The sequence below is a fragment of the Oncorhynchus keta genome, chromosome 34 (assembly GCF_023373465.1).
Source record: "Oncorhynchus keta strain PuntledgeMale-10-30-2019 chromosome 34, Oket_V2, whole genome shotgun sequence".
NCBI lineage: Eukaryota > Metazoa > Chordata > Actinopteri > Salmoniformes > Salmonidae > Oncorhynchus > Oncorhynchus keta.
Window position 1 is genome coordinate 12,837,824 of NC_068454.1, and position 24,915 is coordinate 12,862,738.

Sequence of the window (24,915 nt, forward strand, 5' to 3'; positions counted from 1 at the left end):
CAAACATTACGGGCAGACGGGCACGACGACAGTGTGTACTGTACACCCTATATCTGTCAGAGATGAGAAAAATGGGTCAAAAGTTTAAAAAAAGAAAAGATTGATTTATGATGAAATACAACATTTTGAAATGCTAGGGGTTGAAGTAGAACCTGGCCATAATGTAAAATTCAATAACAGACGCGGATAGTTAGTCGTTTCTTGGTTTCACCACAGGCTGCAACACCATCAGGCTAGCGCGTCATGCCCTGATGGTTGCTGGGTGGGCAAGTGCCTTGCTTTGTTAGAGACCTCACTCTGAAGCTGGTTTACTGGCCTGCAGACAGGACTTCAATGACTCAGCCACATCTCTTTAACGGGCATATAGAGACATCCCTTTAATTATGGATACACTCACATTGGTGTCAGAATAACAGTGTGTAGGGGATAGCAGAGAAGGTGAGAATGTTTGTTGATGAGTGTTGGTTCAGTGCCTCTAGAATTAGTTTTCTTATTGCTAGAAATATTTTTAGATTCATGGCAAAGACAAAGAAGCTAGATCTGTGCACATCGTGAGCACTCCCCACGCACACACAGTCCTGACTCAGTGCTGGCGAGTGACAGTGACAGGCTGTGCAGTGTTGGCCCACAGTCTGATGGAGCCGTCCCTCGGGGCAGAGGGGAATATGTGTGTCTGAAACAGACTACCCATCCCCTCGCATAGCCTCCTCCCCACTCCCTCTTTCTCTGTATGTCTGTGTGCGCCTCTCTCTCTCGATCTAAACTTCTCTCTCGCTCTCCCACAAGCAGAGAAGACGTACACTATATATGCACAAAAGTACGTAAACACTCCTTCAAAATGAGTGGATTAGTCTATTTCAATTATGAAATCAAGTATGAAATCGAGTACACAGCCATGCAATCTCCATAGACAAACATTGGCAGTAGAAAGGCCTTACTTAAGAGCTCAGTGACTTTCAATGTGGCACCGTCATAGGATGCCAACTTTCCAACAAGTCAGTTCGTCAAATTTCTGCTTCTAAACATCTTGGAAAACATTTAATCTACCATAATCCTGTAGTGTGCGGAGCAGTTTTCATGACGTTACACGCATTATCCTGAACCCTTAACTAGGAATCTTTCCAACCGGAAACCTGTGAAGAGGAATGCTGACAAACCTGGGACAGGTGCACAACCTTTACACTCACAGGTCACATGTGAATGAGTGCTTGTATTATTGTGAGGATAATCAGACGTCAAGCTGTGTCAACTCAGAGAGATGGCCAACTGAACACTGAGAAGACATACAGACACCAAGCTGTGTCAACTCAGAGAGATGGCCAACTGAACACTGAGAAGACATACAGACACCAAGCTGTGTCAACTCAGAGAGATGGCCAACTGAACACTGAGAAGACATACAGACACCAAGCTGTGTCAACTCAGAGAGATGGTCAACTGAACACTGAGAAGACATACAGACACCAAGCTGTGGCAACTCAGAGAGATGGCCAACTGAACACTGAGAAGACATACAGACACCAAGCTGTGGCAACTCAGAGAGATGGCCAACTGAACACTGAGAAGACATACAGACACCAAGCTGTGTCAACTCAGAGAGATGGCCAACTGAACACTGAGAAGACATACAGACACCAAGCTGTGTCAACTCAGAGAGATGGCCAACTGAACACTGAGAAGACATAGACACCAAGCTGTGTCAACTCAGAGAGATGGTCAACTGAACACTGAGAAGACATACAGACACCAAGCTGTGGCAACTCAGAGAGATGGCCAACTGAACACTGAGAAGACATACAGACACCAAGCTGTGGCAACTCAGAGAGATGGCCAACTGAACACTGAGAAGACATACAGACACCAAGCTGTGTCAACTCAGAGAGATGGCCAACTGAACACTGAGAAGACATACAGACACCAAGCTGTGTCAACTCAGAGAGATGGTCAACTGAACACTGAGAAGACATACAGACACCAAGCTGTGGCAACTCAGAGAGATGGCCAACTGAACACTGAGAAGACATACAGACACCAAGCTGTGGCAACTCAGAGAGATGGCCAACTGAACACTGAGAAGACATACAGACACCAAGCTGTGGCAACTCAGAGAGATGGCCAACTGAACACTGAGAAGACATACAGACACCAAGCTGTGGCAACTCAGAGAGATGGCCAACTGAACACTGAGAAGACATACAGACACCAAGCTGTGGCAACTCAGAGAGATGGCCAACTGAACACGGTTCCTGAGATGCTGGTGGATAGCTGCTCTGTAAAGTAAGAGAGGCTCACATCCAGCCCCAGTACCAGAGTGGGACACACACATACAATTCAGGAGAAGGGTTAATAATGACCTCGTCAATTTCTAGCGGTTGTGCAGAGGGGATTGACAAAATAGAGGAGGAAGTATATCTTTTAACGCTGATATACTACCACGCCTGCCGCCGCCAACATAACGATAACCCTGCCGCCGCCAACGATAGCCCTACCGATAACCCTGCCACCGCCGCCTCCGTAACCGATAAATCCCCCGCCGCCGCCGTACCGATAACCCCGCCGCCACCACACTGACACCAACACACTGAAACTACCACCGACCACCACACCGAAACGACCAACACAATGAAAAACAACCACCACACTGAAAAACTACCACCAACAACACACTGACAAACTACCACCAACAACACACTGACAAACTACCACCAACAACACACTGACAAACTACCACCAACAACACACTGACAAACTACCACCAACAACACACTGACAAACTACCACCACTGTCACCAACAACATACTGATAAACTCAGCCCCAACCCTCTTACCCAGTGTGTCTTTGAGGTTCTTGACCAGAGAGGCCTTCTTCACCAGGCTGTTCTTGCGCTCTACGTAGTTGGAGGGGACGTAGCCGGTCTGGTTTGAGGCGTTCCTCACCCTCCACCAAGTCTTGCTGTCGTCCAGCAGAGTAAGCCGATCATTCTTCCGGATGTCAAGTTCCTGGTCCTGCTGGGCCGTGTAGTCCCACTTGGCTACAACTGTCATCTCCTCCGTCATCTTTCATGGAGTCCCCCTGGAGAGAGAAGAGTTTAAGTTACACATCAACCCCAAATTAGACCTAAGACCGAGAGACTGATTTTCTGCAGGGAGTATGCATGCTCCAGTTCACCATGCAGGACAGGAATCAGGTGAACAGTCACACACTACTTTACAGCTGAACATACATGGAAGGGTGAGCATGTATCCGTACATTCAGACATGTATTGTATGCGCGCCTGACTGCCTGCGTGTTGGAGAGTGTTTCTGTATGCGCGCCTGACTGCCTGCGTGTTGGGGAGTGTTTCTGTATGCGCGCCTGACTGCCTGCGTGTTGGGGAGTGTTTCTGTGTGTGTGACTGACTGCCTGCCTGCGTGTTGGGGAGTGTTTCTGTGTGTGTGACTGAGATGAACACTATATTAAATGTCTATATTTATGAGGTGAACACTATATTAAATGTCTATATTTATGAGGTGAACACTATATTAAATGTCTATATTTATGAGGCGAACACCATATTAAATGTCTATGAGGTGAACACTATATTAAATGTCTATATTTGAGGTGAACACTATATTAAATGTCTATATTTATGAGGTGAACACCATATTAAATGTCTATATTTATGAGGTGAACACTATATTAAATGTCTATATTTATGAGGTGAACACTATATTAAATGTCTATATTTATGAGGTGAACACTATATTAAATGTCTATATTTATGAGGTGAACACTATATTAAATGTCTATATTTATGAGGTGAACACTATATTAAATGTCTATATTTATGAGGTGAACACTATATTAAATGTCTATATTTATGAGGTGAACACTATATTAAATGACTATATTTATGAGGTGAACACTATATTAAATGTCTATATTTATGAGAGCTGGCCAGGTGTGCTCAGTCCATCAGTGTTCTGTTCCATCAAGTCTTCCCATAACAGCCTAATGAAATTCTCTGGGTCCCACATGCCAGTGGAATGAAACAAATCCTAATTCAGAGTCTGTTTAGAATGTTCCGCCAGAGTTCAACCGCTGCTGCTGGGAAACAACCGTCAAACAACGGAAGCGCCGCCTTGTAAACATGAAACGGAGATGATCGCATAGAAGAACAAGAGGGAGAGAAGTAATTCACACAATAACACTAATGTTCTACAATAGTCAACCTCGTCTCCAAATGTAATCATTTTTGAAAAGTGAAATAGTAAAAACAGTCTACTTTTGATGCATTACATCTTGTGTTGAGACAGCCCAGGTCTACCTCTTTCAACCCAAACCTGGAGGAGCAATAAACAAGGGCCCGAATCAATCACAGCCTCCCTTCTGTTGATGTCCTGACCTGCAGGTAAATAGTATAGTAACACTATTCTACTGTGAGGAGGTAGTCGCCGTTTAAAAATGCACGTTGCATAGTAATGGCCTGATTACATATTCATGGTGAAAGAGTGCGAGAGCGACAGAGACAGACAACTGATAAACCCTTGCTGTGTGAAACTTAGCTAACGGCTGGTGGTTAAACATAGGACTGGGCTGGCTGGCAGGCGGGCTGGCTGACTGACTGGCTGGGCTGGCTGACTGGCTGGCTGGGCTGGCTGACTGGCTGACTGACTGGCTGGCAGACAGTCAAAAAACACTAGAGTGTTCTAGAGACAGACCCACAGGGGGAAAAACACTTGGGATCACACATTCCCTTTCTCATATAGTCTTAAATGTAATGTCTTGGACACTATTCTTTAACGGGGGCAATTCACTGATGAAGCTCTGCCACACGGGACCGTATAACTCAAGAGAAGCGGAGCCACACGATTACGCCACATAAAAGATCCCATTACAGCCGGAAAGATTTAGATCTTCGGATATAGCCCACTGTATTTCATAAATGGTGTTTTTTTTTAAGACAGGATATTAAACATTCCACGACAGGCTCATTTCTTAATGCACCGTCAAGTATATGGATGTTGTAGCACAGTGCCACTCATTTCTAGTACATCAGACGCTTTACTGTCCCACTAGTCTCTTCTCACAGTCACTGGAGAGACAAGACAGACTACTGCCACACCAGCATCTGTGTAGCATCAGAACCATTGTAATATAGTGGATGTGCCCCTGCTTGCATGCACTAAAGCTACCTAACAGGATTCTCCAACAGGCCTGGACAGGGTTAGACTTGAAAGAAAGGGAGGAGGTAGAGCAGGTAGAGCAGGTAGGAGGAGGTAGAGCGGGTAGGAGAGGAGCAGGCCAAATCTTGCCTTTGAGCCTGTCCTTGCCTTGGGAACAATGCAGAAGGTTGAGTGAGAGGGGTGAGGTGTTACCAATGTGGCTTACAGAACAGCTGTATACACAGTTACACACACATCTAACCTCGTCCACAGACGATCATTGGGCAGTAGTGTCTGCTATCAAAATTACACACACAACCAATCCCAAATCAACCCCACACACAAGGATGAGACCAGTAACAAGAGTGTGATAATAACCACCGGTCTCACCCACCCACCCACCCTCCCTTCTCTTGTAGTCTGTCTCACCTCGGTCTCACCCACCCTCCCTTCTCTTGTAGTCTCTCACCCACCCTCCCTCTCTTGTAGTCGGTCTCACCCACCCACCCTCCCTCCCTTCTCTTGTAGTCTGTCTCACCTCGGTCTCACCCACCCTCCCTTCTCTTGTAGTCGGTCTCACCCACCCACCCTCCCTCCCTCCCTCCCATCTCTTGTAGTCTGTCTCACCTCGGTCTCACCCACCCTCCCTCTCTTGTAGTCTCTCACCCACCCCCCCTCTTGTAGTCTGTCTCACCCCTTTCTCATCCATCCTCCTGCCCTTCTCTTGTTGTCGGTCTCATCCACCCTTCCTCCCTTCTCTTGTAGTCGGTCTCATCCATCCTCCCTCCCCAGTTCATCAGCGTTCTGATAGATGATGCTCGTTCTCCCTCAGAGTGTGATGGCCCCGCTACCTCTGTATCCATGGTGATTATTCAGTCTCCCCCGACGACCGTGCTCATTAGGGAGAGTGATGGGGATGCCACTTACAATAAGATCAATCCTCCACTCTGGGCATTCACACACACGCCGCCAGTCTCACTAAACACACACGCCGCCAGTCTCACATTTTGACTAAAACGGTATAGATCCCCCCCATCACTACTCTCACTATACACACACACACACACTACTGTGCCCCACACCCTATCAGCTGACCTCAGTTCTGTGTGTTACAGTGCCGACGCACCTCAGTTCTGTGTGTTACAGTGCCGACGCACCTCAGTTCTGTGTGTTACAGTGCCGACGCACCTCAGTTCTGTGTGTTACAGTGCCGACGCACCTCAGTTCTGTGTGTTACAGTGCCGACGCACCTCTGTTCTGTGTGTTACAGTGCCGACGCACCTCTGTTCTGTGTGTTACAGTGCCGACGCACCTCTGTTCTGTGTGTTACAGTGCCGACGCACCTCTGTTCTGTGTGTTACAGTGCCGACGCACCTCAGTTCTGTGTTACAGTGCCGACGCACCACAGTTCTGTGTTACAGTGCCGACGCACCACAGTTCTGTGTTACAGTGCCGACGCACCTCAGTTCTATGTGTTACAGTGCCGACGCACCTCAGTTCTGGTCTAGATGCGTTACAGTGCTGACGCACCTCAGTTCTGGTCTAGGTGTGTTACAGAGCCGACGCACCTTAGTTCTATGCGTCAGTGCCGACGTACCTCAGTTCTGGTCTAGATGTGTTACAGTGCCGACGCACCTCAGTTCTGGTCTAGATGCGTTACAGTGCTGACGCACCTCAGTTCTGGTCTAGGTGTGTTACAGTGCCGACGCACCTCAGTTCTGGTCTAGATGCGTTACAGTGCTGACGCACCTCAGTTCTGGTCTAGGTGTGTTACAGTGCCGACGCACCTTAGTTCTATGCGTCAGTGCCGACGTACCTCAGTTCTGGTCTAGATGTGTTAGTGCCGACGCACCTCAGTTCTGGTCTAGGTGTGTTACAGTGCCGACGCACCTCAGTTCTGGTCTAGATGTGTTACAGTGCCGACGCACCTTAGTTCTATGCGTCAGTGCCGACGTACCTCAGTTCTGGTCTAGATGTGTTACAGTGCCGACGCACCTCAGTTCTGGTCTAGATGTGTTACAGCTGACGTCCGCCCTCCAGGCAAAGCTTTAGTATCTAACTAAATGCATTTCATTACGCTTTCCCTACAGCCATCAAGTTTCAGCTGCATTGTCATTTATGCCTGCCTGCTATTGTCAGATTGTCTTTAAAAGGATCAAATTGGGAAGAAACAGGGAAGACACATGGTTAAAAATAAGGGAGAATAGCAGAAAGAGGGAGACTGCTCCCCCCTGACCCTCCATCCCTCTATTGAGAGTGGAAAGAAGTGACAGAGTGCTGAATTGAACTACTTCAGCACTTCACAGTTCTTCACTGACAGGGAGAGAAAAAAAAACCTCAGGCCTTTTCATCACAACACAAAGAGATAGTAAACAAGACTGGCACAGCCCTCCACATTTGGCATTCAGGTCAAAACCACAGTCGGAGGAAGACCCAGGGGAACAAACTATTCTCCCCTTTTCCCAACACTTTGATTTGATTGGTGGTGTTTTCTTTGGGTCATTTCTAAAACTGAAGTAGAGTAAACTGGTTGATCTCCAGCCAGTGACCAGCTCCTAGCACTGAGGAATCAGGGTGGCTGGGGCCTTTGAAGCATCCTGAATGAATACACTGCAGGATAAGGAAACAGCTCCTGGTACACCTATAGACCCATCGGTTCACTGTGATCTGGAGGGGCCTACTAGCAGCACCCACAACACACTGCTTTGGCAGGTTGACAATGGATGCTGAAAGCAGGTCAAAGCCCTCGTCATCGTGGCCAAATTCATTGGGACACTGTCAATGTTAATGATGTGTTTTATAGTGAGCCCACTGCCACAGTCATGCCCTACCACTCTGTTCACGCCTGGCCTGAAACACTAAACGGGACACGTGTGTGTGTGTGTGTGTGTGTGTGTGTGTGTGTGTGTGTGTGTGTGTGTGTGTGTGTGTGTGTGTGTGTGTACACATCAGGGGTGTGGTATGTAATGCAGTTGTCTAGACCCATCTCTCTCTCTGAGGTTGGTACGTGCTCCTCTTCATTTTGAGCGGCAGAAAATTACTACCGTGTTTGATGTCATCAAAGAGGACAGGCTAAAAACTGTCAACAGACCCAAGACTTTGATGGCTCAGGGAGGTCCCAAAAGGAAGACATCATGCCGTCCTTCACAAGTGCCTGCTCAAAATAGACCCCGAGGAGTTAGCTTGAGCTACTGACAGAATTCTCAGACCACAGAACGAGGCCCAGGCCTGCAGTCATTCAGCCGGCTACATCATGGGGATAAAATACAGCAGGAAGAGGGACTTATCGAATTAAGCTATTGTAAGTCCTGATCAAAGCTACTGTGATTAAACCATATCGCTGACAAAAGCCTGTACAGCAAAATGGACTGAGAGCATAAGTAAGTGCTAAGACTGAAATAACCATAATCTATGCCAGGTGTTTCTTAATCCTGGTCCTGGGGACAAACATCTGATATCACTAATTAAAGGTTTGAGGAGTTGATTAATGGATTCAGGTGAGAAGTGCTATGGAAGAACCGTGCACCCGTTGGGTCCCCAGGACCAGGATTAAGAAACACCTGCTCTACATGTCCTTCTCTTCAGCACCAGAAAATGGCATTTCTACAAATGTTATACACCAAAGCTAAACGACTACATTTGAATGTGCAGTGTAAAAAGTTTCTGAAGTATATATAGTTGACTTTCTGTGACAGCCTTCCACCTCAGTGCTTCAGAAAGCAGGGAGGTCATCATTTTCAGACAGTATCACTGTCCTCTCCATCATCTTCTCCACGCATAGAGAAGAGTAGGCAGCGTCTTGGGTCCACCCAGTCCCGGTCAGCTGCCTTGGACAGCGCTTTCACACGTGCAGCTTCACTAAAACAAACTGAATTCCTATATCTTTCTCCATTCAGTCTTTTCAGTCTTTACTCCATTCACTCCCAAATGTTCAAGCAATTTCTCACTTTCACTCTGGTTCTGTCATTTCTTTCCCTTCCCCCGAGTGGGACAGACATCGTTTAGTGAGTTTCCATGGTTACGGTTGGCGTGGTGGTCACACACACACACACACACACACACACACACCTCTACTCACTGGTCAGACTGCAACAAAGTGAGGTAAAATTGTGTAGTAGAATAAAATGCCTGGACAATCACATAGTACAAGATGGAGTTGGCTTGAAATCTGTTGAGATTTAAAATGTTGTCAGGCGTTGGAGTAAGTGTCCTATTTTATTTTAATGGAGTCCGTCCCAGGACCATCTTAACCCCTCCCTCTTTTTGGGCTAACTTACTCAAATGTATTTATATAGCCCTTCTTACATCAGCTGATATCTCAAAGTGCTGTACAGAAACCCAGCCTAAAAACTCAAAAACAGCAAGCAATGCAGGTATAGAAGCACGGTGGCTAGGTAAAACTCCCTAGAAAGGCCAAAACCTAGGAAGAAACCTAGAGAGGAACCAGGCTATGTGGGGTGGCCAGTCCTCTTCTGGCTGTGCCGGGTGAAGATTATAACAGAACATGGCCAAGATGTTCAAATGTTCATAAATGACCAGCAGGGTCAAATAATAATAATTACAGTGGTTGTAGAGGATGCAACAGGTCAGCACCTCAGGAGTAAATGTCAGTTGGCTTTTCATAGCCGATCACTAAGAGCATCTCTACTGCACCTGCAGTCTCTAGATGTGACCTTTGACTCGCTCAGGTTCCTACTGTACTACCATCATTTTGTGACTGGCATGTTTTGTCTTCCCTTTGTTTATTTCTCACCACTTCAACGGAAGTGCACCAGAGTACAGTGTTAATCATGTATTCTCTATGTTACCCCAGGAGAGATGGCAGCATGGTCCCTTCCTCCATGTCCCTGGGCACACAATACAAAGCACAGATAACAAGAGCTTTGATGTACAGCTCAGTTTGTTTAGCACCGTCTGGAAGAGTGAGGGTAATGCTGAGGTGAACACGTACGTGTGTGTGTGTGTGTGTTTGTCACAGTGCCAATGTAAAATCAGCCATATTGTCAACCAAAGGGTGAAATACAACACACATGGCTGTGGGCTAAAGCAGTGTACTGAACATCATCATTGATTATTGTACTACACTCTCCCCACCCAGGCAAATCCAAGACAATCCTCATTCACAATGACTGTACTTCTGCAAACTGTCCTTTATGTTGGTGTCAGTTACAGTACTGGAGAGGGTTCTGTGGCACAACCAGCTGGGCTAACATGGCTCCTGGAGCATCCGCATTGCCTAGCCGGGTGCTAGCATGTTTCCTTTGACGGGCCGGGTTCATGCACGCTGACACGGTCGCCAGTCCGACACATTATTGAGTCTGGCTTCCGGGTTGTGTCAAGAAGCAGTGCGGCTTGGCAGGGTTGTTTCGGAGGACGCATGGCTCGACCTTTGCCTCTCCCAAGTCCGTATGGGAGTTGCAGCGATGGGACCAATTAGATATCACGAAAAAAGGGGTATCGTAAAATATTTTGGTTTCTCCCCAACTCAAATACATCTGCCACTGTCACACCAGATGTCCATTTCCTTAGATTTCTTAAGGTCATGTGTTTAAATGTAACTGAAGGTGTATCAATGGCACACAGACAAACACACCAACAATCATAGTGCCTCCCACAAGCAGGGATGATAACTAGTGACAGTCCAGAAAGGTAATACAGTTGCATATAACAACAAGTACATAAAACATATTTGAATAATCTCAATACTCAGGAAACATGTTTATGGTATGCTGACATGGCTTAATTCTTTACGTGGGTCAAATTTAAATCCAGTGTAGGGTGGTTTCCATGTCTGAAGAGGACCTATAGGCCTATTTGTTTGGAAAGACAGCTGGTCATGGCTGCATCTCACTGTAGCAGGCTGTGTTTTCAGGATTTGGATCTCCATTCAACTTTAGTTTACGGTTAATATCACTGGTCTAAATATAGATTGTGTCATGCCTTTATCCATCTGATAGTGTTTACTGAGCCTACTTGGTACCACTGTTTTGTTCTGTTCACATTCATTTGTTTGCGTTCGCAGTCGTGTCAGTATTCTAAGCCAAACTGCTATTCAGTGTTTTTGTTAAGAGCGCGTGATGACACAGCCACCAGAGAAGGTAAGGTTAGTGAGCATATAGTGGGAGAATATCAACGGCATACTCCTTTGCGTCCGCTCTCCTCAAAACCCATTGGATGAGACAACCAGAGTTCTGTCCCCTCTGACCTTCTCCTCCAATGTGTTTTGAGAAGGTGTGGAGGACACGAGTATTGAGATTGTCCCAGGAAGACAATCCGTTTGCACCTCTTATATAGCTCAATGGGGTGATAGAACGCAGACGCAGAGTGTTTGTCAGACCCCACACACATTTTTTTATGGATCTGCACAATTCACATGGATGACCAATTGTGATCAAAACAGCAAATATCACCGAAAGGTTTTCATCCATGCACAAGACACCATGTCACCACAGGATTAGCCCTGAGATTATTCTGATTATATACCCTAAGTTAAAGACAAACACATCCCCAGAAGAGAATGATGGAAACATGGGAGGAAATCATGCCCTATGGAAAACCCATCCCTTGAACATCGAGAAGATTACTGGCCATGTTGATCACACACGCTGCACACCCCTCAGGTATATAGGAATAGAAAAGAAACCGTGGAGTAGAACAGAGATCTGCTGGTGTAAGCACCACCGTTAGCTCAGAGGACTAAGCTCAAGGAGGCTGCAGACTGCTCATACTGTACACACTCAGCACACAGAGGAAATGTGATGCCACTGGTCTGCAGTTGCCTGCAGGTTCCCCTCAGCTAACGTTTAACCTCCAATTCCCTACAGGTCAGGATGTGTCCTTTTCACAGTGACTGGCTGCTAAAACACCCATCAAAACAAACACGTGATGCATGGATCTCTGATTTAGCAGTAGAGCTAATCCCACCAGTGTCCGATTTCAAATAGGCTTTACAGCGAAAGCACCACAAACGTTTACGTTTGGTGACCACCAACTCACAGAAAAACCCAGCCATTTTTCCAGCCAAAGAGAGGAGTCACAAAAAGCACAAAGAGATAAAATTAATCCCTAACCTTTGATGATCTTCATCAGATGACACTCATAGGACTTCATGTTACACAATACATGTATGTTTTGTTTGATAAAGTTCATATTTATATTTTTAAAAATCTGAGTTTACATTGGCATGTTACGTTCACTAGTTCCAAAAACATCCAGTGATTTTGCATAACCACATCAATTCAACATAAATACTCATCATAAATGTAGATGAAAATACAAGTTATACACATGGAATTATAGATATACCTCTTAATGCAACCGCTGCATCAGATTTATTTATATTTTACTTAGGATCATGCGAATTTTCGCAGCTTTTTGTTAAAAATCGCGCAACATTTCAAAGTCCTGCTACTCATGCCAGGAATATAGTATATGCAAATGATAAGTATGTGTGTATAAAAAACACTCTGAAGTCTCTACAACTGGTTAAATCGTGTCTGTGGCTATAACACAACGTGTTTAGGAGTAAAAAAATCCCTCGAAAAACTGTTCTCCAAAAACACAAAAAATATATTAATCCGCCAGTCAATGTATTGTTTAAGGCGACTGCAAATACATGAAGATGTTCTGTAAACGCCTACAGCTTCCACACGATGTCGTCCGTGCTGGCCTTTCTAGCAGACTTAATCCTTGGTTGTATGACGTTTTGCCCTTTCCTGTTTAAGTCTCAACAGGATGTTATTAAAATGGAAAAGATGGCCGCTGATTTCAAGACTAGCTGCTATCGAATACAGATCGCCCCGTGATGAATTGTATAGATTATTAACGTTTATTAATACCTAAAGTTGGTTTAGAAAATTAGTTTGAAGTGTTTTGTAAACGTTTATAGGCAACTTTTGTCATTTTAAAAAGTGACGTTGCGTCTTGTAAAAGGGAATATTCCTGGATCAGACCGGTCTTCAGAAAACGACATTTTGGCTGTACAATGACAGATTTAAATCGGGAAAAAGACCCAATTGTGATGTGTATGGGATATATAGGAGTGCCAAGAAAGAAGCTCGTCAAAGGTAATGAATGTTTTATATTTTATTTCTGCGTTTTGGTTAGCGCTGGCTACCGCAAAATCTGTCGTTTTAGATGACGTTCCAGTACTTTGGGGGTGCATGCTATCAGATAATAGCTTCTCATGCTTTCGCCGAAAAGCATTTTACAAATCTGACTCGGTGGCTAGATTCACAACGAGTGTAGCTTTAATTCAGTACCTTGCATGTGTGTATTAATGAAAGTTTGATTATCAAAAACTATACGTGGCGCTCTTGAAATTTCCGCTGATTTGATCCCGACAGGGGAAGCAACTCTCAAACAAGTTAACGGAAAATCCAAACGATGCAATAATCTGAGACGGCCCTCAGAAAATAAATACAATTATCCGCCATGTTGGAGTCAACAGAAATCAGAACATTATAAATATTCCCTTACCTTTGATGATCATCAGAATGCACTCCCAGGAATCCTAGTTCCACAATAAATACTTGATTTGTTTGATAATGTCCATTATTTATGTCCAAGTAGCTACCTTTGTTAGCGTGTTTAGTACACAAATCCAAACGCTCGTGCAGGTCCATCCGAACGTCGGATGAAAACTTCAAAAAGTTATATTACAGGTCGAAGAAACTTGTCAAACTAAATAAATCTTCAATAAAGTTCCAACCGGAGAATTCCTTAGTGTGTAGAGAAGCCATGGAACGCAGGTTGCTATCATGTGAATTGCGTGTGACCAGCCTTTGGCTCTCTGCCAGACACCTGGCTCATTCAGCTCCCATTCAGCCCCACAACACAGTAGAAGCCTCATTCAAGTTTCTAAAGACGGTTGACATCTAGTGGAAGCCATAGGAAGTGCAACTTCATCCATATCCTACGGTGAATTCAATAGGGGCTGGGTTGAAAATCGACCAACCTTATTTCTCACTTCCCGTTTGGATTTCTTCTCAGGTTTTTGCCTGCCGTATGAGTTCTGTTATACTCTCAGACATCATTCAAACAGTTTTAGAAACTGCAGAGTGTTTTCTACACAATACTAATATTAATATGCATATATTAGCAACTGGTACTGAGGAGCAGGCTGTTTACTCTGGGCACCTTTCATCCAAGCGACTCAATACTGCCCCTGCAGCCATAAGAAGTTTTTAAATTATTTTTTATTTTAAAAAAATCACTTTTATTTAAATCTTGTTCCTGTAGTGTTTGTAAACACGCTGGTAAATTTATTAATAACCTTATCCAGATTAAAAGGCACTGGTTACAGTTAGAAGCTTCCTTTTGAGTGCACATCTTATTCAGGTCCCCAAGAAAGGAGACCTCTGTTTACGTCACATACACTGTCAAGCATTTCACACATTATTTATATACAGACTGTTAGCACTTGGTGTCCAATAGCAACATCCAAAAAGAAAAGGCTTTAGATGTGCCAAGTGAACCTGCAACCACAACATTTCAATAACACTCAAAATAAGATATTATCTAAGCATTACAGGGATATGGCTCTGAATAGACACAGCAACACCTCCCCTATAAGCATCTCTGTCTCTTCTATAGATGTTATATCCTTGTGTTGCTACTTCTGTATCATCAAATTACATGGAATTTTGTTATCAATTTTCATACATTTAAATGATTCTAATCAGTCTGCAACCCAGAGTTGGTAAAGTTCTGGTTTAAATGAAAAAGACAGAATTCCCAGCTTAGAAAAGTAAAATCAATGTTTATTTACGAGAGCTCTTCAGTTCATATACAAAGACATTCATTTTATACCATTCTCCTTACACACACACATGCACACTGACATTAGGAGAGCTATCTTCTCCAGAATTCTCACCACGGTTTGACAGTTCCATTCCCCCCAGATTAGGGGAACCTGGAGGGGTACTCCCTGTCCTATCATACTTTTCTCAGAGTTCTAGCCAGGTCGGTTCAAACACAGTTTAATTGTTCTCTGTGTTTTCTTTAGGCACAAACATACATTTCTCTCTTCCCCAGAGATTTTCATGATTCCTTATATATGCTACATAACCTATAATCCCTAATGGTTACATTTCCCGGGTAGAATTATTTAATCATTATCTTTAACCTTATAAAGTATTTTGCAATGAAATTAATAATTTAAGTGGGTCCCTGGGGCTGGTACTATGACAGGAGAGGGTTGAAGACGTCCCTGGGGCTGGTACTATGACAGGAGAGGGTTGAAGACGTCTCTGGGGCTGGTACTATGACAGGAGAGGGTTGAAGACGTCTCTGGGGCTGGTACTATGACAGGAGAGGGTTGAAGACGTCTCTGGGGCTGGTACTATGACAGGAGAGGGTTGACGACGTCTCTGGGGCTGGTACTATGACAGGAGAGGGTTGAAGAAGTCTCTGGGGCTGGTACTATGACAGGAGAGGGTTGAAGACGTCTCTGGGGCTGGTACTATGACAGGAGAGGGTTGAAGACGTCTCTGCGGCTGGTACTATGACAGGAGAGGGTTGAAGACGTCTCTGGGGCTGGTACTATGACAGGATAATAATAATAATAATAATAATATATGCCATTTAGCAGACGCTTTTATCCAAAGCGACTTACAGTCATGTGTGCATACATTCTATGTATGGGTGGTCCCGGGGATCGAACCCACTACCCTGGCGTTACAAGCGCCATGCTCTACCAACTGAGCTACAGGACCACAGGAGAGGGTTGAAGACGTCTCTGGGGCTGGTACTATGACAGGAGAGGGTTGAAGACGTCTCTGGGGCCTATTCTCTACTACATAAACTATATTGTGAGTGAGAGTGAGGAGAGAGGAGAGCTTTGCCTACACAGACATGGTGTTGTGCAGTCACCGTAGGTGTCAAGAACCAGAGCATATAGCATAACATGTGGCTGAGATTCTCTTGGCTATGTCTCCCAGGCTGGCTTCAGGAAATTCAGATTAGCATGTGTAACGGAGTCGATTTCTGTACATCTGACAAGCCAAAGCATTCACGAGTCCTGGCACCTGTACTTCAAGGTCTCAGGAAGTAGACATCACTGCTCGATGCTAACTTAACCAAAATCACTACATATGCAAATGAGAGACTCCATAATGGTAAGTAAAAATTGTCTCTTGTTCTCTCTTACTCTGCCCCTCTTCTTTCTCCAGTAATATAAAGTGCTGTTGACTCTTTCACCGTGTGCTTAACCTTCTCTTTGTACCTCCTGCTCTTCTCTCCTCCACAGCTGCTCTGAATAGCTGAATTATTCTCTTTGATGAAGAGCAACCCAATGGCACCAGAGTGACAGTACAGGGAGAATGAGAAAGACAGAATGTGAAGAGAGAACTATTTGGAGTGAAAAAAGTGGGTTTACTTCATTACACTACCATATCCACCTGCTGGTCATTGGCATGCCACAAGACTGCTTATTTTTTTCTCTCTCTCTCCCTCCCCCTCGAACACAGAGACAGTCAATGTGGCTGCCATGGCCTTTGGCCTGGTGTGCTGCAGGTATATGCTGGGGGTGAGTCACTTCTCTCCGTGCATGTGTTATATAAGCCCTGCTCTGACGTCGTGACAATGCTCCCAGCCCCAGGAAGTAAGGTTGACGCACAATCAGAGGAGAGAAACGGAAGCAGCCTGTGTGAATAGGATCATCTCTGGCCCAAGACTAAAAATCACACGGTCACGACCGGCTGACACAGCATTAACCAGTGTGTGCGTGCGTGTGTGTGAGCCTGACAATTCCTTGTTCAGGACAAACCTCCTGACACTACCAACTATGACACATTGTCACAAACCAACACCAAATAAAAGATATGTTCTTTTAGAAAATGGAAGCTAAAACAACCCATTGCTAGGCAACAGAAGTGTTTCTATTTTCCCAAACAGGCAGAATGCTGATGTCACTCCTTCCACACAAAACACCAACATTCAACAGGCATCTGCTTGTGCGTAGCCATGTATTTGTTTGGCCCTGGTAATCTTGTTAGGGCCCCAGTCACCCTTAAGCCATCCATCTCATAAATAAAACAGTTTCATAGTGCACCCTCTGTGTTTGTGCGTGCGTGTGTGTGTGTGAGAGAGAATTAACACTGCGGCATACTGCAGTATTGGTGGGTACTACTAGAGGGGAGAAGGGGTTCTTTGACACTAACCCATCGAGACCAATCCAGAGGAAATGTGATACGGGATAAATCAGTAACTGCTTTAACCAATGGCACACTATGAACTTGGATGATGATCAATTACACACAGAAGGCATATTATATGAATTGATTGACAGGTGATGTTAAATAGCACATCACAGCTCAAGGTTTCCTCTAGCTAGAGCGATGCCGAGATGGGTGATTGGGGTAGTTCAGTCAGAACTTCTCAGTGGCCTAAGAGACACATTCTAAACTGTTAAAAGCACAGTCCTAACTGGTGGAAATCTCTAGGGGCTCCATTGATATTATAAGGTAGTATTTTAAAACTGTAATCTAGTGCTATAGGGTAGTTCTACAAGTCTTACCAGAGAAAAGATCAGGGATAGGTTAGGATATAGCAGCAACCTCTGACCGTGAGAGCTGTGTCACCATCAGGGCTGTGTGAGCCATGCATGGATAGGGGAACAGAGGATCACATCTTACACAGTAATGAGGAAGTAGTTGATTCTCTCTCTCCATACCATTTTTTATTTTTTTATCCATTTGAATATTTGTAACTACTTTTTAAGTACATACCTGCAGTCAACTTGTGCAATTCGTTAAGAGAAAGCAGATCGAAGTCCCCAGGCACACAACAACAAGACCGGAGCCTTGCTAGTAACTCATTGTTACGCAGCACGCAACATGTGATCAAGTTATTTATTTAACTAGGTAAGTCTAGTAAGAACAAATTCTTATTTACAATGACGGCCTACCAGGGAACAGTGGGTTAACTGCCTTGTTCAGGGGCAGAATGACAGATTTTTACCTTGTCAGCTGGGGATTTGATCCAGCAATTGGCTTTGGGGGTGACCAGTGAAATATACCGGCTGGAGCGCGTGCTACGGGTGGGTGCTGCTATGGTGACCAGTGAGCTGAGATAAGGCAGGGCTTTACCTAGCAAAGACTTATAGATTACCTGGAGCCAGTGGGTTTGGCGACGAGTATGAAGCGAGGGCCAGCCAACGAGAGCATACAGTTCGCAGTGGTGGGTAGTATATGGGGCTTTGGTGACAAAATGATGGCACTGTGATAGACTGCATCCAGTTTGCTGAGCAGAGTGTTGGAGGCTATTTTGTAAATGACATCGCCAAAGTCAAGGATCGGCAGGATAGTCAGTTTTACAAGGGTGTGATTGGCAGCATGAGTGAAGGATTCTTTGTTGCGATTGGAGATGTTTAATATGAGTCTGGAAGGAGAGTTTACAGTCTAACCAGACACCTAAGTATTTGTTGTTGTCCACATATTCTAAGTCAGAACCGTCCAGAGTTGTGATGCTGGACGGGCAGGCAGGTGCGGGCAGCGATCGGTTGAAGAGTATGCATTTAGTTTAACTTGCAATTAAGAGCAGTTGGAGGCCACGGAAGGAGAGTTGTCTGCATAGAGGTGGATCAGAGAATCACCAGCAGCAAGAGCGACATCATTGATGTATACAGAGAAAAGAGTCGGCCTGAGAATTGAACACTTTGGCACCCCCACAGAGACTGCCAGAGGTCCGGACAACAGGCCCTCCGATTTGACACAGTGAACTCTTTCTGAGAAGTAGTTGGCAAACTAGGCGAGGCAGTCATTTGAGAAACGAAGGCTGTTGAGTCTGCCGATAAGAATGTGGTGATTGACAGAGTCGAAAGCCTTGGCCAGGTCGATGGATACAGCTGCACAATACTGTCTTTTATCGATGGCGGTTATGATATTGTTTAGGACCTTAAGCGTGGCTGAGGTGCATGACCAGCTCGGAAACCAGATTCCATAGCGGAGAAGGTACGAAATGGTTGGTGATCTGTTTGTTAACTTGGCTTTCAAAGACCCTAGGCAGGGCAGGATAGATATAGGTCTGTAACAGTTTGACCGCGGCAGCTTTCCAATCTTTGGGAATCTCAGACGATATGAAAGAGAGGTTCAACAGGCTAGTAATAAGGTTTACAACAATTGCAGCGGATCATTTTAGAAAGAGGGTCCAGATTGTCTAGCCTGGCTGATTTGTAGAGGTCCAGATTTTGCAGCTCTTTCAGAACATTGGCTATATGAATTTGGGTGAAGGAGAAATGGTTGAGGCTTAGGCAAGTTGCTGTGGGGGGTGCAGGGCTGTTAACTGTGGTAGGGGTAGCAAGGTGGAAAGCATGGCCAGCCGTAGAAAAATGCTTATTGAAATTGTCAATTATCGTGGATTTATCGGTGGAGACAGTGTTTCCTTTACAGTGTCCCAGAACTTTTTGGAGTTTGTGCTACAGGATGTAAATTTCTGTTTGAAAAAGCTAGCCTTACCTTTTCTTAACTGCCTGTTTGGTTGGTTCCTAACTTCCCTGAAAAGTTTAATATCGCAGGGACTATTCGATGCTAATGAAGTACGCCACAGGTTGTGCTTTGCAAGTGTGCATTTGATTAGCTAATTAAGTAACCAGTTAACCACATAGCTAGATAACTAACTTCTTCCAAAATCAATCTTCGCAAGGGAACATCAGAGAATCCCCTCCTGGATCAAGAGCCTTGCTGTCTAATATTTGTTTCGTGTGTACAGAAAACTGTGAGTTGCATTTTCTTTTTTTACTTGTATAACTTTGAGATGGGTTGTCTGTCCTGCAAACACTTTAGATCAGAGACTATTCAAATGTTAACAATGCACTCATTAGCATTCTATATGGGGTTTTAAATGTGCTTGTTAGCATTGCTAACTTTCGGGATCACATAAACTCACCAGGGTTTGAAAATAATCACCCCTTGTATTCAGAGCCGGTATTACCGTATATCCCGGTATGACAATCTAGATACCGCCCAAACCTACTTCTCTCTCCCATCCCACTCTCTCCACAATGGCAGTCCAGCTCCATGAGGGTTTAACCTCTCTTCAGAACACCCTGGCAATCTGGGTTATCTGAACACGACTGAAGCCAGGAGGCAGAGAGGGAATCACGGCGTCATGCTACTGCTGGCAACACGCCTGCTCTCTGTGACCGGTTGCTTTAGCCTTGCACTAACATATGACTGCTGCGCCTGCCGCCTCTGGGGGCGTAACACTGTTACCCCAAGTTGACAGGAACTTTGACAACTTTCACAGAATGGAAGTGTCAATGAGTAGTCAGCGAGAGTGCACAAGTAGTAGGGAATTAAATGATGCCTTTGTATTTAATTATCAACTCGTATACAGGCTAAAACTAGGACAGCAGGCAAACACACAGAGAATCCCACCACCCACTGTATTTCCAGTGACCAGATAGCAAGCTAAGGGAATCCAAAACTTGATGCAGTGATATTACTGAACTGCTTCGGTCAGATGTGTGTGTTTGTTTCAGACGAGGTCATGAACTGAGGTCTGTACCGCTCTCGTTCTCTCACTCAGAGGGGTGTTGGGTTTCACCCCTCGCCCCAAAGTGCCAATTTTCACCAGGGTAATTTGAAGCCAGCCATGCAGACTGGGAGATGGCGCGGGAGTGCCATCCACCCTTAATTACTCTTTAACGAGCACTTCTGAGGGTTCTTTTGTCTGTCTGGGGAGAGAGGGTGAAGTGAGGAAGGGGAGAAAGAGGGAGAGTGGCAGTGGTGTGAACTCCTCGTCCCAACAGAAATCCTGCCCCCTGGTCCCAGCTCCCCCACCCCTCCTGGTCCCAGCTCCCCCCACCCCTCCTGGTCCCAGCTCCCCCTCCACCCCTCCTGGTCCCAGCTCCCCCCACCCCCTGGTCCCAGCTCCCCCCACCCCCTGGTCCCAGCTCCCCCCACCCCCTGGTCCCAGCCCCCCACTAAAAGATGGGTCTTTTAAAAGGGCCTGTTTTAAGGGCCTTACGGAACCATATGGGGCTGGGGTCAGGGCTTGTGGACGGGGAGTGGATCGTCCATGAAAGAGACATACCAATGTACCAGTGCCATCTCCCCCTCCCCTCTCTCTGTCCCCCTCTCTGTCCGTATCTGCAGCCCAGAACAGGATTAGGCTGGGTGCCCAGTGGTGACACTAGTCTGTTGGAGCTGAGCTGACAGACTGTTGGTTCAGTTGTTGGCTGCAAGCGGAGTGAGGACTTGAGAGAGAGGGGTGGAGAGAGGGAAGGGAGGATGGGAGCGTTGAGACAGAAGTGAGATAAAAGGCTTAAAATTAGTGAGAAGGAGAACGAGAGTGAGTGAGGAAAAATGGGAGAGCTGGTACACCGTGTAATGAAATGGAGAAGGAAAAGGCTGTAGAATCATCTCTGATGAAAGAGGGCAGAAATAGAAGGGTCAGCCAGAGGACAAAGTCTCCTTGGACTGTCCGTGTCGGATAACTCTTAAAAAGAGTGCCAAGCTGGAAGGGACGTTTTTGATGATTATGTACCGTGTGCCTAAAATGACATGCATCTCTTCAACATTTGCTCTCACTATAAGTAGGATTGCAATGTGTATGCGGAGATGTATGTGGCTCTCCCCCCATAAAGACGTTATGTCTGTTCTCATCAATACGATTTCAATAGGTTTCCTACGGAGGATTGAAAGTCTCATTTAAAACAGATTCACATTCAAGTCAACATTCTCTGATGTGTGAACCTCCAACCATCTTTGTGGTGCCATTTTAAATGTCCGTTTTATTCCCACTTTAGCACTTATCAGCCAAAACATGCCACCCACCCTGTATTCAAGAGGAAGTTGTGTCTCAACCGATGGAGGTCACACCTCAGATGATGTAAAATAGGGTTTAAGGTACAACATATGCATTGACCTTTAAGATTAAACAATTACAACATTTTTTTTCTATTAATATTTTTTATTTTAACGTTTGACAACCCTGTTTGTCCGCTTTTAAATGATATCTCAACTGTTTATCATTTCCAGGGATGAAGACATGAAAGTCTCATGGTATGGTTGGTTGTGCTAAATAGGTTCACTTTGAGCACTTTTATCTATTGAATGTTTTGGTATTCAGGTCCAAAAAGTCACTTTCTGAGCACTTCTACAACAGACAAATACGTATGGAAGGTTTTGTTCAAATTGAAAAGGGGTGCAGTCAAAAAGTGATTGAATTCAAATGGATTTACCCTGTAACTGCTGCCACGATTAACGGCTGTCCGGTTCCTGATTACAACATGATTAGAGGGAGAATAACAATGAGCTAACCTTTGGACCTACCATCCCTCATTACATAATATTATCTCCAACCATCTGGGTCTGTGTCCATCTAGTCCTCTATTGGGCAAATTAACATTTTGCAGTAGGAGAAAGAACAGAGAGTTTAGGACCAGCTACTGTGCTACCAAATCAGTGGTGTTGTGAATGGGTGGTTTTACAACATGGCTTCTTTTCTTGAACAAGCACAACAGATGAGTAATGATGACGTCTTGGTGATTCTGGGTCAGTTTTACACGTCACAGTGGAAGTCACTATTTATTGTGTAGCCTAGCTATAAATGTGGATGATTACACATGTTCTAGTTCTACAGGATGGCCAGTCAGAAAATTGTCAAACGTATAACATATGATAAAACAATATGTTTGAGTGGAATGAGAAACCACTAAATATCAAGGGATGGGCTATGGGCTTGCAAGGCTCCACCAAGTCTTCAACACTATAATTATATCCTTTTTAGAGAGACATTCAAGTCTATTTAGGTCAGTGTTCCAAAGAGAACAAGAAACTGTTATAGATATACAGATCTGAAACACTGAGATGGAGAGAGAAACTGTTATTGATATACAGATCTGAAACACTGAGATCAAGACAGAGAAACTGTTATAGATATACAGATCTGAAACACTGAGATGGAGAGAGAAACTGTTATTGATATACAGATCTGAAACACTGAGATCAAGACAGAGAAACTGTTATAGATATACAGATCTGAAACACTGAGATCAAGACAGAGAAACTGTTATAGATATACAGATCTGAAACACAGAGATCAAGACAGAGAAACTGTTATTGATATACAGATCTGAAACACTGAGATCAAGACAGAGAAACTGTTATAGATATACAGATCTGAAACACAGAGATCAAGACAGAGAAACTGTTATAGATATACAGATCTGAAACACTGAGATCAAGACAGAGAAACTGTTATAGATATACAGATCTGAAACACAGATGGAGAGAGAAACTGTTATAGATATACAGATCTGAAACACAGATGGAGAGAGAAACTGTTATTGATATACAGATCTGAAACACTGAGATCAAGACAGAGAAACTGTTATAGATATACAGATCTGAAACACAGATGGAGAGAGAAACTGTTATAGATATACAGATCTGAAACACAGATGGAGAGAGAAACTGTTATAGATATACAGATCTGAAACACAGATGGAGAGAGAAACTGTTATATACAGATCTGAAACACTGAGATGGAGAGAGAAACTGTTATAGATATACAGATCTGAAACACTGAGATCAAGACAGAGAAACTGTTATAGATATACAGATCTGAAACACAGAGATCAAGACAGAGAAACATATATAGAGAGATCTGAAACACAGATATGAAGAGAGAGGAACTGTTAGATATATACAGTGGGGACAACAAGTATTTGATAACCTGCAAAATTGGCAGTGTTTCCTACTTACAAAGCATGTAGAGGTCTGTAATTTTTATCATAGGTACACTTCAACTGTGAGAGACGGAATCTAAACAAAAATCCAGAAAATCACATTGTATGATTTTAAGTAATTTAAGTAATTCGTTTGACTGCCCATTACTGCTTATGACTTACTAATCATCAGTTATTCACATTGCTGATGACCATCTCTACAGAGTCGTCACCTCATCTCTACAGAGTCGTCACCTCATCTCTACAGAGTCGTCACCTCATCTCTACAGAGTCGTCACCTCATCTCTACAGAGTCGTCACCTCATCTCTACAGAGTCGTCACCTCATCTCTACAGAGTCGTCACCTCATCTCTACAGAGTCGTCACCTCATCTCTACAGAGTCGTCACCTCATCTCTACAGAGTCGTCACCTCATCTCTACAGAGTCGTCACCTCATCTCTACAGAGTCGTCACCTCATCTCTACAGAGTCGTCACCTCATCTCTACAGAGTCGTCACCTCATCTCTACAGAGTCGTCACCTCATCTCTACAGAGTCGTCACCTCATCTCTACAGAGTCGTCACCTCATCTCTACAGAGTCGTCATCACTTCATCTCTACAGAGTCATCAACTCATCTCTACAGAGCTGCTACCTATGCTGTCTGACAATACCACTATTTTAGTAGTTCCTCAAAGTAAATAAGGCATACTTTTGTGACTGCTTAATACCAACTATAAATCACTTAGATCATGTATCAGGCTCACAAAGCAACTACTTCCCATTCCTCTCAATCATGTGTTCTCTTCTCTAGTGTCTGCACCGCACAGACCAGACAATACCTGGTTTTCAGATAACTTGGCAGAATGAATTAGAAATACATCTCTTGGGCTCAAGCTAGACATACAAATGCTCCGGTTGACTGGGCCTCCTTCAGAGCGCTAAGAAACAAATGCACAGGATTGATCAGGAAGTCCAAATCAGATTACTATTTAAATGCAGTCACAGAGAACCTAAACAACCCTACCAAGTTCTGGAAGCGAATCAAATCAGTGTCAGGTTCTAATGTATCCTCTGACCTTCCTGACCATTTAATGA

At 44.5% G+C, this 24,915-nt stretch overlaps 1 protein-coding gene across 1 annotated transcript in view; it reads right to left on the bottom strand.

The window, feature by feature from the left end:
- The window catches only part of LOC118366596 (cytoplasmic protein NCK2-like), a 44,668-nt gene that overhangs the window by 15,202 nt on the left and 4,551 nt on the right, over window positions 1-24,915 (bottom strand). The window contains exon 2 of the mRNA XM_052493168.1: window positions 2,829-3,073. Coding sequence (XP_052349128.1) covers window positions 2,829-3,057 — 229 coding nt within the window. The 5' untranslated portion in view covers window positions 3,058-3,073. The remainder of the gene's footprint in view (window positions 1-2,828; window positions 3,074-24,915) is intronic.